We start from the raw sequence: 14,941 nt of genomic DNA on the forward strand, positions 1-14,941 counted from the left end.
GAGTCTCTCGCAGAGCCCGACGTGGGCCTTGATCCCACAGTCCCCGAGACTGTGACCCGAGCCAAAGTCAAGAGTCGGACGCTCAAGCGACCGAGCCCGCCCAGGCGCCCCACGGGACTTTTAGATTCTGAAGGCGTGTTTTCAGCTTGCTTCGGTGTTGTGCTGTCTGTCACCCCAACAGCAGGGCAAAGCATCTTCTACCACGTTTCCCCTTGAATTGTTAGTATCTGCTTTAGTTTCTCTTCCCTTCTCTCTCTGGCTTTTTTGTTGGGTTGCTCTTGTTCCGTCATTACGAACTGTGAGTTCAGGAGGGCAGAGACCGTGTGTCCTTTGTGCTCACCACCACTGCCCTGGCCCCCTGCCTGCAGGTCATCAGATCCGGGTGCTAGAAGGCCAGCTGCCCTGCACTGTGCGCAGCACCTGCTCGCGTTCCTCCCTTAGAGCAGCCAGGCTGCAGAAGTGTCTGCTCTCTCCTGTAGACGAGGAACACGGACTAGTTGGGGTGTGGGATGAGGGCTTCGCTCCAGCCCACCTTCTAGAGCTCCCAGGTCAAGGGTGGCCTGTGGTGGGAGGTGCACCTGTGGGAGGTGGGATGTGCCCCCTGCCATCCCTGCCGGGCCTCCGAAGCTCAGACCTTCAGGTGGGGACAGGAGTAGGGACGGGGCGTCAGATGCTTGTTCTCTTGGCGCATCAGCTCATAAGATGCCAATTTTCTCCCCTGCAGGTGAATAAACCTTATGGGAAAGTCCAGATCTATACAGCTGATATCTCTGAAATCCCGAAGTGCAACTGTAAGCCCACAGATGAGAATCCCTGTGGCTTTGATTCGGAGTGTTTGAACAGGATGCTGATGTTCGAGTGCCACCCGCAGGTGTGTCCTGCAGGCGAGTATTGCCAGAACCAGTGTTTCACCAAGCGCCAGTACCCCGAGACCAAGATCATCAAGACAGACGGCAAAGGATGGGGCCTGGTCGCCAAGCGGGACATTAGAAAGGTGTGTGTCATGCCCCTTTCCCTTGCTTTTAAGAAATTAGGGGTCATTTGGTGGCTTGAACTTGGATTTGCTTATTGGGCTTTTGCACTCATGAAAGAATGGTATTTTTAAAAAAAGGTTTTGAGTTATCATAATGGAATATTGTAAAATGTTACATGAAAGCTGCCTATCCAAGTAAAACTCAAAAATCCCCTTAGAGCATGCCTCCTGTTGACATTTCGGTGGTTGCTTTAGGATGTGAAAGACTAGGAGGGAGCCCTTCGCTGGGTAAGTGGACAGACACTCCAGGGGGTCGCGAACGGGTGGGAAGAGGCTGTGCTGTCTGGGGCAGCGCAGGGCAGGTCGTCAGTGCCAGGGGCCACATACGGTCCACCTGCCTCCGTCCTCTGACCGAGTGACCAGCTGCGTCCATTAGGTAGGGGCAACTGGAATTGGCTTGTTGCCCTCTGTCTGGCCAAGCCAGGGCACGGCCTGGGGGGCAGCGGCCTCAGACCCGAGGCCTGGTCTCGGCCTGATCCTGAGCAAAAAAGGCTGCCTTGAAACATGCAAAACCCCTATGGTCGTGTTCCCCTGCCTGCCTTGGCGGCCAGTTCTTCTGGCCTCCTGTGGGGAGGACTCTGCTGGTGAACGGGCAGAGCTGCAGCCGGAAGTCCGGCAGGAGCTCAGGGTCCCACCGTAGTGTCCCCAGGGGCAGTTTGCTGCAGGGAGCAAGAGTTAGGGTGTTGCTGCTTTGGGAAGGGTGCTTGGATGAATTTTTTCTTGACAGCCTGTATAAAATACGTATAGAGTCATGTGAGTTGACTCGGACTAACGGGGACTCTGAAAGACCCCGCCCCCGATGGCGTGATGGCACGTGCATGGTGCCCCGCTCTGGTTGCTTCACCTGTGGGCTCTTGCGCTCTGGAATTGAGAGCTGGTTCGTCTGTTCTTTATCATCATCACGCTCTTCTGGTTTCCAGGGAGAATTTGTGAACGAGTATGTTGGCGAGCTGATTGACGAGGAGGAGTGCATGGCAAGAATCAAATATGCGCACGAGAATGACATCACCCACTTCTACATGCTCACCATAGACAAGGTAGTGCTGACTGATCCTCACGGCTTACGTCTGCAGTGCGCCGTCGCCTGTAACAGCAGACCTTGTCTTGTGGTGACGATACCGTGTTGTCCACGTGTCACTCTTAAGATGTGTGTACATTTTCTCTTGAAGTGTACGGTGTCTTCCGACAGCTGCCTGAGGGCCGGAGCGGGCTGTCTGTGTGCGTGAGTGCATCCTGGGAGCCTCACGTGTCCCACCGGTGCGTGAAGAGCGTACTGGACAGCTGGGCTAAGGGTCAGTGAACAGAGGAGAAAAGCACGGATTAGGAGAGTTACACATGCGTTCAGTTACGCGGCGGGGCTTCCTGTTTGTTCATCGCTTGTCTGAAGCCCCGACGTGCAAAAGCAGCTGGAACATAGGCGTGTGCTAGAGGGAGGGTGGGTGAGAATATGCTTGTTTCCGAGTCACAGGGCGAGTGAGAGAAAGCGCAGGCGGGTCCCTCGCGGGTTGGCAGCAGGTGCCCGACGGGGACAGGCCCTTTCCAGGGTAGCAACGTGGTGGGCTGGTCTGACCCCAGGGGCAGCCTGCTTGCTGCCTGAATGTTGCTTGAGGGGAAGGCAGACACGATGCCTGTTTCTGCTACTTCTTGCCCTTAATCTCATAATCTAGCAGGAAGACGTGGCTGTTTTTAGGAATGCTTGAAAACAAGATAGAGGATGATCACACACCACATGCTTTGAATAACTCAAGGAAATAACAGAAACACAATGTGATGAGGTCTGGAAAGCAGCCTGTTGTGGAGATTAGGATGGTCCCAGAGACCTCGCAGGGTCGTCCCCAGGGAGGCTGTGGCCCCAGGAGCGCTGGGCTCTTGGTCATTGGCTGCAACTTGACCAGTCATGGGGCCTAGACCCTGCAACGAGGATTGTGCTTCCTGCCGAGACCCTAAATCTTGGGGCTGGGGTGCTGGACAGGACGTCGTGGAGACAGGGAAACCGTTTCCAGGTGCTGACAGTTGATGCCTGGACAGGGTTGCTCCTTGTGAGGAGAAAGTGGTGATGTGTTTCAGGCTCAAGCAGCTGAGTTAGGTAACTCGCAGAGGGAAGGGGGAGTGAGCGCACGTGTACATCTGTGTAAAAGATGACGGAGCAAGCGTGGAAATGTCAGTAGTCGGTGTATCGAAGTGAAGGGTGTACTGGTGGTCGTTGTGGTAGTAGTCCGTTTTTCCTGTAAATTTGAAATTTCTTAAAAAGAATTGGTTAGGGGCGCCTGGGTGGCTCAATCGGTTAGGCGTCCAACTTTTGATTTCGGCTCAGGTCATGAGAGTCTGCTTAAGATTCTCTCCTCCTGGGGCGCCTGGGTGGCTCAGTCATTAAGCGTCTGCCTTCGGCTCAGGTCATGACCCCAGGGTCCTGGGATCAAGCCCCGCATCGGGCTCCCTGCTCAGCGGGAAGCCTGCTTCTCCCTCTCCCACTCCCCCTGCTTGTGTTCCCTCTCTCGCTGTGTCTCTCTCTGTCAAATAAATAAATAAATAAAATCCTTTTTTTTTTTTTTTAGATTTTATTTATTCATTTGAGAGAATAAGAGAGAGAGAGAGAGAGAGAGAGCGAGCATGAGAGGGGGGAGGGTCAGAGGCAGAAGCAGACCCCCTGCCGAGCAGGGAGCCCGATGTGGGACTCGATCCCGGGACTCCAGGACCACGACCCGAGCCGAAGGCAGTCGCTTGACCAACTGAGCCACCCAGGCGCCCCAATAAATAAAATCTTAAAAAAAAAAAAAAAAAGAATTGGTTAGAAAGGTGAGCATCCTGGACTAGAGAGGAGGCTGCTTTTCCTCCCTTGTGCCTGTCAGGAACCCCGCACCTCTGTCCACGTAGGCTTCTATAAGAGGCAGGCCTGCAGATCCCATAGGCTGGCAAACAGGAATTCTGTAGTACAGAATGAACAGAAAACTAAGAATAACCAGCCGTTGATGAAGGAGGACCGTCTGTCCAGCCCCCTCGAAACTCTCACAACACCTGTGCAGGATGGCAGGTTAGGGGCAGAGAGTTCTGCCATGCTGGGGCCAGATCCATGGAGGCAAGGGTCTGTAGGCACAGCTTCCCGGGGGCCATGGGGCATGGAACAGGTGGTGCTCGAGTTTGAACCCTTGCGTGGGGACCGCCGCCAGAGCCTGCTCCAAGGTCTGCCGTGCGGCTGGGCCCGAGGGGCCTGCGTGGACCCCACGGAGGGCTGTAGTCCCAGGGGAGGGGCCAGTAAACTTGGCCCGGGGGTGGCCAATGTATGCTTCCCTCTGCCATCCCCTGCCCTTGGGGAGTGGCAAGGGAGGTCATTTTCTTAGAAATTCAACCCCTAGACCTGTGTCTTACTATGTTTTGGAGTCTAAATTTAAACGACTTGTGTGTTGTAAGAAATGAGAAGTTGACCATTTAACACACAGATTGGTCTCTGAAATGATAATTTACCCAGGGCACCTGACCGAAGCCAAGTTAAAGCCCTTGACACACGAGGGACACTTAAACAATTCATACCTCGTGTCCTTGCTATAAAAACAACACGGACTAGCCCTACCTGAGCGTTTACAGAGCACAACGGAGCAAGAGCTCCCTAAGCAGACCTTCAAAAAGTCTTAGCTTTTGGTGAGAACCAGAAGTAGCAGGACCCCCATCTGAAAGTGGTGGAAGCAGGACCTCCGTTAGAAGTGGCGGGAGCCATTGAAGGAGACGTGGGCATCACGAGGGAAGAGCAGGGTGCAGACGTGAGCGGCTCAGACACGGAGCCGTGGGAATGAGCCCAGAAGGCGGCTGCGGAGGCACTAGGCAGCCGCGGGGAAAGCGGCCGGAGAGGAAGCCCTGGGGCTGTGGACCGCAGTGCAGGAGGATGAAAAGGTGTAAACTTTGTCAGAGCGGCCCGAAGATGTGGAAAGTAGGAATGTTCGGTGGATGCTCCAGAAGCAGAGACTGGGGAATGGGGGGAAAGGTCGTATGAAAAAAGGATTTTCTGGAAGCTGATGAAACTGACCAAGGTTTGAACAGAATGAATAAAAATAAGTCTATACCTAGATAGGTTATTTAAAACAACAACAACAACAACAACAAAAAACCAACCCAAACCTGTAGGGTAGCCAAGACGGCAAAGATTGAAAGCCCCAGAGAGAAGAAGAGCGCGTTCCAGGGAGCGGCCGCCCCAGGGCTGTGTGGGTAGGCTCAGCGGTTGAGCGTCCGACTCTTGACTTTGGCCCGGGTCACGGTCTCAGGGCCGTGAGGTGGAGCGCCCGGCGTTGGGCTCCACACTGGGCATGGAGCCTGCTTGAGATTCTCTCCTTCCGCCCCTCCCACTTGTGCACTCGCTCTTTCTAAAATATAAAATAAAATATTTAAAGTAAAAGAACAAGAAAGGCTCTAAGAGTACACTAGGAAAGAAAAGACTTGGCAGCCGCTCGTCCGGAGAGGGCCGCGCTTGGTGTGCGGACGTCAGATAAGGTTGACTTTGGAGGGAGTGTGTGGAGCGGCTGCGGCAGGCCTCGGCCGGGGGCGCAGTCTCCTGACTGGGTGCGGTTGTGGGGGTGCAGGAGGGCCCAGGGAGGCGGCAGTGGGGGCGGGCTCCATGTGTATCTGAGAGCTTGGGGCGATCTTAGAAGCAGTTCGATGAAAAAAAAAAAAAAGGAGACAGAAGGAGATCCACAGTCAGCAGCATGAATCTCTAAGTTAAAGAATCTACACATGGAATTCTGGCAGGAGAGGGCGGCAGTTCACTTCCAAAGCAGCTACAACAAGAAGTACATACAAAGCATATCTGGAGCGGAACTGAGGACTGAGAGAGTGCTGAGTTCCCACTGAGCTTCCAGAGAGGACAGCGGAGACAGGCACGGGGGGCTCCTGGGAGGCGCGGGTGACAGGCCTCGGGAAGGACCATCTTCCAGGAGTGAGAAAGAGAAGGGACCCGTGGTGGGGGCAGCGGTGGGGACCCCCGTCAGGCTGGCAGCAGAGAAGGGTACCTGAGACAGCAGGACCCCCAGTCCAGCTGCGAGCCGCCGCAGACCCCCAGCGCGCTCAGAGACGGGACGAAGGGAGCAGCGGATGAAAGCTCTACCCGGCGTTGAGCGTGGATTCTGAAGTGTGAGGAGCTGGAGGTGGCCAGACAGCCGGCAGAGCTGAGTCGGGAACTCGGCGGGCTCAGGACGGGACAGGAGGAGACACGGGCGTCTGCCGGGCAGAGCTTCCGCTGCAAGGGGCATGTGGGGAGCAGCAGACGCAGGGCGGACACGACAGAGAAAGACCAGGAGACACGCACAGCACAGGGAGCAGGCCCAGGAGCATCCCTGCGTGGCCCCAGCCTGGAGACGAGCCTGCGCCTCCGCTGACCTTCTGGAAAACTCAAGGGAAGTGGGAAAGAAAAGGACCCTGTATTTCAGGGAAATCCATCCAGAATGGCCAACAGAATAAAAATCGTATTAAAATTACTGGATGTGACAAAGACTCCTTCGCCAGCCAGACGTAAACACTGAATTGCTTCTCAGGGGAAGAGAGCGAGGCTGGCTTGAGGCCGCAGCACAGAGGAGTAGAACCAGCATGGTCTTCAGAACAGAGGGAACCAAAGATTCTGCGGTGAGCTGAGTGGTTCATCGGTACTGTGGCTACAGGGTAAGAGGCGAGCGCCAAGGAACTGAGAAAGTGCAGACCCGCTCTGACGACAACTCAGGAGATGGGGGAGAAGGCCTTTTCTTCCTGTTGGATGAAGGCCTGAGCGAGGCTCAGGAGGGAGACAAAGATGCTTGCTGCTTCTGCTGCTCTGGGGCGGCACAGGGAGGCCGAGCGCACCGGTGTTTGCCCCCCCCCCCCATACCCCGCACCCACCGATACACCCACATGGTTAGTTTTAAAATCAACGTTGGCGGGCCATCCCAGAGTCCACGCAGAGGGCTACAGCTGCAAGATTAAAGGGGGGCGTATCTTAGCGACGGCACTGTCGGTGCTCCCCGTGGAGCTCCCTGTCCCAGGGGCAGGCGGCAGGGCATCCCCCTGCCTCCACTCACGGAAGTCGATATTCCAGACACAGGAGCTAGGAAATGTTGGGGGTATCTTTTGTAGCGCAGGGGGAGGGAGGGCTGGGCCAGGCTAGTCAGAAACCCTGAGTGCATAAAGCAAAAGATAAAGAGCTGTAGAAAACTGGGGAAGTTCTCAGAGAAGGCTCCATAAAGGTAAAAATCGAGTGTTGTCCTACGAGAAAGATTTGACACGTGGTCACCAAGGGTCTAGTACCCACAGCACAGAACAGAGTGAAGGCGTGGTGGCCGTCCCCGGGTGCAGACACGCATACGCCCGGGAACTGCCCACAGGCGCCCCGGGGGCCCGTCACTCTGTGCACGGTGTTGGGGACCAGGGCTGACCAGGGCTGTCCCACTACTGGCAGGCATCGCGGGCCGTGTTCTGGAAAGGGTTTGTGGGAATGCCGGCACGGGTGCGTGAGAGTGCAGACGGCAGCATCGTCTTTGGGGGGATGGCGCCCCTGGCGCTGGGGTGGGCGGTTAGCAGGGCCCTTATGCGGTGGGAGAGAGCGTGCTGCAGAGCAAGCCCGTTCTGGTGCCATTTCTCTACGTAAGGAACACCTGGCGTGGGTGTGGCTGAGGTGGGACGTGTCGGAGCCAGCCTGGCTTGGACAAGGGGGACCCTGTGGGGCGGCATCGCCAGGCAGGGGGGCCCGGCACAGGACTCCTGGGGCCCCAGGAGAGACACCCCACAGATGTGTGTGTGTTTACACGTTTGTGTGCCCCGTTCAGACACAAGTTTGCACAAACTCATGACTTTCGTACTTTGCCTGATTTTAAGTGTCCTCCTGCCCGCTGGGACATTTCTTACCTCGACTGCTCCCTGTGGCATGGGGACCCCTTGTGCAGTCCAGCCAGTGACCTTTAGGCTCCAGTCTCCCCGTTGCTGGTGATGAACACATCCTCGTGTGCAGGGGCACAGGGCAGGGCCGCCGTGGGCCTGTATGTCTTCGGCGGCAGCGGCTTGCTTTTTCAAAACTGTCCCTGCCGGCCTGTGGCCGGCCCCTGTGGCTTGGCCAACGTTCCCGTCGCAGCGTGAGGTCAGATTGCATTGTTGTTGGAGTTGGTACTTCGTCAGCTGCTTAGGGATGCGGACCCCTTCCCAAATGCACGTCTGTCTGGATCTGATCTTTGGGCACTGCTTGTTCATATCCTTGGTCCATTTTGGAACTGGGCTCCTGTTGTCTTTGTCTGTGAATGTTGTTTCCCCCCGGCCGTTAGTGTTGACCTTCCCGTCTCCTGGCTTCTTGTTTGCCATCCGATGGGTGGTATTGGGGAGCACCAGCTGGCTGCCCCATCCTCACCAACACTCACTGGGGCTTGGTCCTCTCCACGTGGTCGTGACCCGCCCCCCGTGAGTGAGAGAAACAGGACTGGTCTGGGGGTGTCCTGTCCGAGTGGACATGGGAGACCACGGTTTCCAGCACAACATTGTTGTCCAGCAGGTGTTAAGACGGAGAAAATTCCCTTTAAACAAGGACGCGATGGCTAAGCACTGCCCGCGTATTCCAATGCTGCTTGAAACTTGAGTTGTACCTTACAGGACCGTATAATTGATGCTGGCCCCAAAGGAAACTATTCCCGATTTATGAACCACAGCTGCCAGCCCAACTGTGAGACCCTCAAGTGGACAGTGAACGGTGACACTCGCGTGGGCCTGTTTGCGGTGTGTGACATTCCTGCAGGTATGACACCTCCAGGGGCTCTGCACGGGGGCCTGGGCTGCACGGCAGGTGCCGGTGATCACAGCTGCCGCGTGAGGCCAGCCTGGAGCAGCCTGGGGGGCGGGCGCGGGGTGCGGGGCGCTGCAGGTGGCTCTACTCTGAGCACCCGTGGAGAGCCGTGAGGGGGCGGGAGTGTGTTCTGTGGACCTGGCGGAGGCTCTCGCCTTGACAAAGAGGCCAGTATTTCCAGTGCTGTGTCTCTTGTCACCTAGGGACAGAGCTGACCTTCAACTACAACCTCGATTGTTTGGGTAACGAGAAAACAGTCTGTCGGTGTGGGGCCTCCAACTGCAGTGGGTTCCTCGGGGACAGACCAAAGGTAAAGGCATGGCTCCCATTGTCCCCCGCTGACATCAGCATTTCCGACGTCTGCGAGCACGTCCCTCTTAGTGGAAAGTGGCTTCTTCCGAGTTGACTTGTAGCTGTGACAGGCGGGAGGGGGTCTCTGCAGGCTGTGGGTGAGGATGGCCGCAGGGAGGCGAGGCTCCTCCCGAGGGACTGTGCTGGGGCTGCTGTCGCCAAGTACCACAGGCTGAGGTGTGAACCACAGAACTTCTCGAGGCCAGAAACCCGAAATCAGGGCGTAGTCAGGGCTGCACTCCCTCCCAGCGCTCTCCCAGCTTCTGGTGGTTTCCAGCAACCTTTGGCGTTCCTCGGCTTGTAGACGCTTTCCTCGTCTCTGCCGTGATCTTCACGGGGCCTGCTCCCTCTTCTGGGTCTCTTCCTCTTCCTCTAAGGACACCCTGGTCGTGTGGGATTAGGGACCCCTACCCCAGTGTGACCTCATCCTAATTTAGTTACAGGTTAAGGTCCAATTCTGAGATGCTGGGAAGGTCACAAATTTGGGACACAATTACCTGCCTCCTTGTGCCACATAACCTGGGCCCTAAAACACTGGCAGATCCCAGGCATCTGGCCCTGAGTTGGGTGTCCATGTTGGTGCCTGCTGCTTCAACCGGAGAATGATTTTCTCTCATTCACAATGAAATTCTTACCAGAAAGAGCCAAGGATGCACCCCGGCCCAGCAGGAGCCACTCTGTGGCCCGAGCATCCCGTCAGCAGATTTGGGGGCCGCTATGAGGCGCCGCTGCGGGAGACTTTTGGCAAAGCTGGTTTTACTTTCTGTGCTCAACTGTCTTCCATTTAGCGAGATGGATGGCCCTCCCTGGCATGTGTCCTGTGTCCCCGTCTCCTGTCCTTTCGGTGTAAGAGCGTCTCCAGGGGCCTCCGAGGCCCCCGCACCTCCACTCTGGCTCTTCGTAGTTTCTTCTTACTTCCGTCCATGAGATTCTTTCAAGTGAACTGCACTTTTTTCTTCTAGACCTCAACATCCCTTTCTTCAGAGGAAAAGGGCAAAAAGACCAAGAAAAGAACCAGGAGGCGGAGAACCAGAGGTGAAGGGAAGAAGGAGTCCGAAGACGAGTGTTTCCGCTGTGGGGATGGCGGCCAGCTGGTGCTGTGTGACCGCAAGTCCTGTACCAAGGCCTACCACCTGTCGTGCCTGGGCCTGGGCAAGCGGCCCTTCGGTGGGTGAGCGGGCCCCCTGGCAGCCTTTGGGGGTCCCTGTCGATGGCTCTCCTCTCCCGGTCACAGATTCGCTGGTGACTCAGGTAGTGAGGCCCGGCCCGGGGAGGTCTGCACATGGGGTCAGGGTCCGCGGTGCGAATGGTCGTGGAACCTCTGAGGCTGCCCCGAGCGGAGGCCACACTAGAGCTGATGGCCTGGGAGGAGGGAACAGGCCAGGAGGGGACAAGCAGTGGGCTCTGCCTTGCGCTTTCAACCTCGTTTCGGAGAGATTATAGGCGCCACTGTGAAAATGTCCACAGAAGAAATGTCTCAGAAGAAAAACAGGCCTTTAGCCAGAGAAACTGAAAACCTATAAAAGGAAAACTCCGACGTGTTTGAGTGTAAAAAAAAGTAATTGTGACAGAGCACGATTTCATAGGCAAATGGGAAAGCTATTTGCGGGAGGTGTGATGGTGACCCGTACACACTAACGTCAGGAAGACCGTGGTCCAGGCCACAGCGAGGTCACGGGAGAGAAGTCGGCGTGTCAGCTGGGCCACCAGAGCGCTGCCTCCTCCGTGCGCAGGGTGGCAGCCTGGGACTCGGTGCGCGCGCCCTCCGCCAGGCCCTCCGCCAGGCCTGCCCGCCTCCGCTGCTCTGTACGTTTTCACAGCTCGATAGGAAGCAGTGTCTTGTCTGAATTTGTGTCTGTCTCACTGGATGGTTTTAAAATTGGTTTTCAACCACGAAGAGGTTAGAAGTTGTTCGGTTCTGTCACTTCTGTTAATTTGTCGTGTTTCATTGCAGGGAAGTGGGAATGTCCTTGGCATCATTGTGACGTGTGTGGCAAACCTTCCACTTTGTTTTGCCACTTTTGCCCCAATTCGTTTTGCAAGGAACACCAGGACGGGCCAGCCTTCAGCTCCACCCAGGACGGGCGGCCCTGCTGCTGCGAGCACGACCTGGGGGCAGAGTCGGCTCGAAGCGCCAAGACTGAGAAACCCTTTCTGGAACCCACCAAGTCCAAGGGGAAGAGGAAGAGAAGAAGGTGCTGGCGGAGAGTCATGGAAGGCAAATAGCGCCAGGCAGCGGCTTGGCCAGATCCAAGGGTAGAGGGCCACGCGGGGGACTGGCCCGGAGGACCCAGCCGTGTAGGCCTCCTGGCGGGGGGGGGAGCGCCTGTCCACCACTGAGCCATCCTCAGCAGCGCCCGCTGCGTCTGCACTGACGACCCGTCTGGGCCGCGAGGTTCAGAAGGTTCCCGGACACACAAGCCTTACTACACAGCATTACAGCTACACTTGAATTTCTGAGAATGTCAAGGTCCCCTCCCACTCTATTTTTGTAGGTTAAAGTTATAATTGAAAATTAATTGGCATATGAAATGTTTCTATCTCACCCAAAATGTAGAGAGTAGTATTTTTCTAAAGGATCACTATTATCTCTTTAATCTTAACAATGTTACTTGGCCTGCTTACCTGTCTTCATCACTCAGGAGAGACCAGGGTGGGGCCTGGGCAAGGACTCAGACCCTGGATTCCCTGGAAACCATGATTTTGATCATTATTTTGCTCATATGAAACAGCTGTATGATTTTTTTTTTTTTGTACTAATGTGAAATTTTTCCTCAAAATGCTTCTTTTCCATCCTAGTGAGAAGCCGGCCCCAGGAGCAGTGATAGTGGTAGCGTTGTTGTAAGATGCCCCCGTAGTTTGTTCTGACGTGGATCTGGACTGAGTGGCGCCACCACGTCGGCCTCCCAAGTGTGGGGTCCGCGCGGCCCAGCCCCTCCCGACCAGGCCGGGGCTGGCGCTTCTCACCTGCCTGTCTCCTGAACGCACTCGGTTCTTGCCAACATTTGGGGGAAGACTTTGTATATTTTTTTCATTTGGCTTTTCTCTACCAGTTTCTGGCTTTTATTCTCAATATATTTTTGCTAAACTTGTTTCACAAATTACCACCGACTGAAATGTGTATTTACTGATGCGGCCCCGAGTTGTCCCAGCGAAAGGAGCGGAACTCGGTAGTGAGTTTGTGTCAAGAGAGGAGTTCGTGAAAATGGCTCTGTAGGAGCTGTGGTGTGCCCTGTGGAACTGCAGGTGACAGTTGGGTGCAGGGCAGGTGCTCGCCACCCTGGGGACCCAGAGCACGTGGGAGACGTGCATTTCCAAAAAATGTTCCCTGAGGGTCTGAGGAGAGACCCAGAGTTTAGAACTGTTCCCTCTAGTTACTGCCATTGAGTCATACGTGTGGGTCTGTTCGTGGAAAACGTGCTCAGCTGGGACACGCCGTGGAGAAGCGCTCGCGCCGGGGCTCCGGGCCTATACCACGGGCGCAGCAGCGGGCGGGCGTCCGGCCTGAGTTTCCCCGGGAAGATGGCCACTAACTTTCACTTATTAGAAGGCCCAGCCCCACAAAGTGAGAAGCTGCTGGGAATATGAAGTTGTCTTCTCTCTTGGAGTTCCTCTTGACTGTGGGGAGTCCGGAGCGCCCCGAGGGCAGGGGTCCCGTCAGACCACCCGTGTGCCCTCCGCGGGGACTGCAGTCTCGGTGCTTGCAATGGGAGGGAAGGGGATACTCAGCGGCAAACGCTGTTTTCTGCTCTTTCTTCTTAAGATAACCTAAGGAGGACACGTATCCTGCAGAGAAGTATACACAGGCCTTCTTGAAAACTGCTCCTGAGGTCTCCTGCTCCTTGCACAATTGCAGGATGTCCTTGGACCCAGAGCCCTGTTCACGGCTTCTCCATGGTTCTGTGACATGAGCTCTTGGGGGTGGTGGTCTCTGCCAGGTTCTGACCGCAGGGAAGAATCTGCTGCTGGTGTGAGGCTCCCTGGTGTCCGCAGGTCCGCGCCTCCCCCAGCACTAACAGCAGAGTTTTACCGACTGTGGCGGTCCCTTTGGTGCCTCTCCTACCGCCGTCCTGGAGAAAGGAGCCATACACGGCGACCCAGGAAACATGGGATCTTGATCATCAGTTGACTCCTGCATGTGGCTCAGGTGACCTCTGGAAATGCACTTGCTTTGGTAAGACACGGGGACTGGGGGGGGGGGTTCAGTCTAGAACTCTAATTTCTCTCAAGTCGTCCTAAGAAAATACTGGATTGATGTATAGATTTATGCTCCTTATTCTCTGAACAACTTGGAAGGCTGTTCCAGCAACGGGTCCGGCGGCGCTCCTACACCCTCACGCTCTGGGCCAGGGCCTGAGGCCGCGGGGTCCCTGCAGGAGTCCGCTCTCCAGAGCCCGGGGCCTGGGGTGCGGGCCACGCGCCTTGCTTGTCCTTTCCCACCAGCGAAGGGACTTCTGCCGAAGTCAGACCATCAGACTGGGCTTGCAGTGCACTTTGGGGAGCAGATTAACTTATTTTTGTATTTGACGTAGTAAAAAATCTTGTGATTTTTTTTGAGTCACTTTGATATTTTCAAAATCTACGATCTTTCTGAAGGAAATACTGGAAAAATTATTTTAAATATGGTTATTCTCTTTCCAAAAACTGTTGAACTAATGAGCAAATAACACTAACTTTGAAAAATCTCTAGAAAACTGGTTTATAAATCAGTACAACAAGGCTGCAGCGTGGCGGCTGAGCGCCAAGGGCTCTCCCATGGGGGCCAACGCGCTTCGCTCCGAGTCAGAGGGAGAGCTCGTGTAGGGGGATTTGGTCTTTCTGAACATCAGCTTCAGTCCTTTGTCACGAACACGAAGCAGAAACAAAACGAAAATTGCCCCAACATCTCCGGATTCCTCCGCATCAGGAATGGCCGGCACTGTGGCCCCGGAGGGTGAGGTCGCGCCTGCCCGTGCCAGCACTGGTCTCCGGGTGTGGGGCCCGGGGACGTGTCCACCCTGGCACTCATGACACGCGACCACTAGGGGAATCGAGTGTGGCGCCCACGGAGCACGGGGGAGACTCCATTTTGCCCCGTCCCGCAAGGAGCCGCGCGCAACACCCTGCCTCCCGGGCCTCCCATACGCTCAGGTCTGCGCCTCGGATGCCTCAAGTTGTGATCCTGATCACACAAACCACGGGGTGTGTGTAGTGCCCACCTTCCAGAACTACCGTATTTCCGGGAATTAAAGATAAGCCTGTTTTGACGAAAATTAACACAAATGACTGTTGCCAAATTCTCGATCCTCCGAGCAGCATGGTGTTGGGTGTTAGTCACTAGAGTGAATTGCTCATGGGCGTCGTGGTGTCCGCCGTACCCTGTTGAGATGTGAAACGCCCTGTCAGAAATTAAATCTGAACTGAAACGGTCTGTCGGTGTCGGAGCTTCCTACAGGATGAGGCCAGGCTCCTTTTAGGAACACTTGGTGCTCTCACTGGTCTGGATAGACTTAAAAACTTGAAATTCCTGCTGGGGGGTAACAGACTGAACTGTAGACGTGAGAACTGCCAGTCAGGGGAAAATAGCATTTAAAGTGGGACATTGTGTTTGGAAAACTGTATATGAGTATTTTTGTATTAAAATTTTTTTAAAGGCTTTTCTTCTTAAACTTATTTTATATGGGGTTGCATTTTGAAGTCTGGGACTTTTCCCCACTTTTCCAGTTCCTTTGGCACCTGGCACAGCCCTGACATGCCCCCGTCCCCCGATTGCCGTCCTGCTCGCGACTTGCCAGGGAGAG

At 55.4% G+C, this 14,941-nt stretch overlaps 1 protein-coding gene and 1 non-coding gene across 2 annotated transcripts in view; both read left to right on the top strand.

Annotated features, from left to right (window-relative positions):
* NSD2 (nuclear receptor binding SET domain protein 2) overlaps window positions 1–14,796 on the top strand; it is a 61,436-nt gene extending 46,640 nt beyond the window's left edge. Inside the window, 6 exon segments of the mRNA XM_073891312.1 lie at window positions 725–994; window positions 1,954–2,070; window positions 8,621–8,762; window positions 9,014–9,120; window positions 10,124–10,328; window positions 11,116–14,796. Coding sequence (XP_073747413.1) covers window positions 725–994; window positions 1,954–2,070; window positions 8,621–8,762; window positions 9,014–9,120; window positions 10,124–10,328; window positions 11,116–11,387 — 1,113 coding nt within the window. The 3' untranslated portion in view covers window positions 11,388–14,796.
* LOC112836160 (small Cajal body-specific RNA 23) lies at window positions 8,384–8,508 on the top strand. Its single transcript, XR_003211408.1, has one exon.
* Window positions 14,797–14,941: the final 145 nt, after the last annotated feature.

The sequence above is a fragment of the Callorhinus ursinus genome, unplaced genomic scaffold, assembly GCF_003265705.2.
Source record: "Callorhinus ursinus isolate GAN/ISIS: 27379988/994484 unplaced genomic scaffold, GSC_fseal_2.0 scaffold4, whole genome shotgun sequence".
NCBI classification, from domain to species: domain Eukaryota; kingdom Metazoa; phylum Chordata; class Mammalia; order Carnivora; family Otariidae; genus Callorhinus; species Callorhinus ursinus.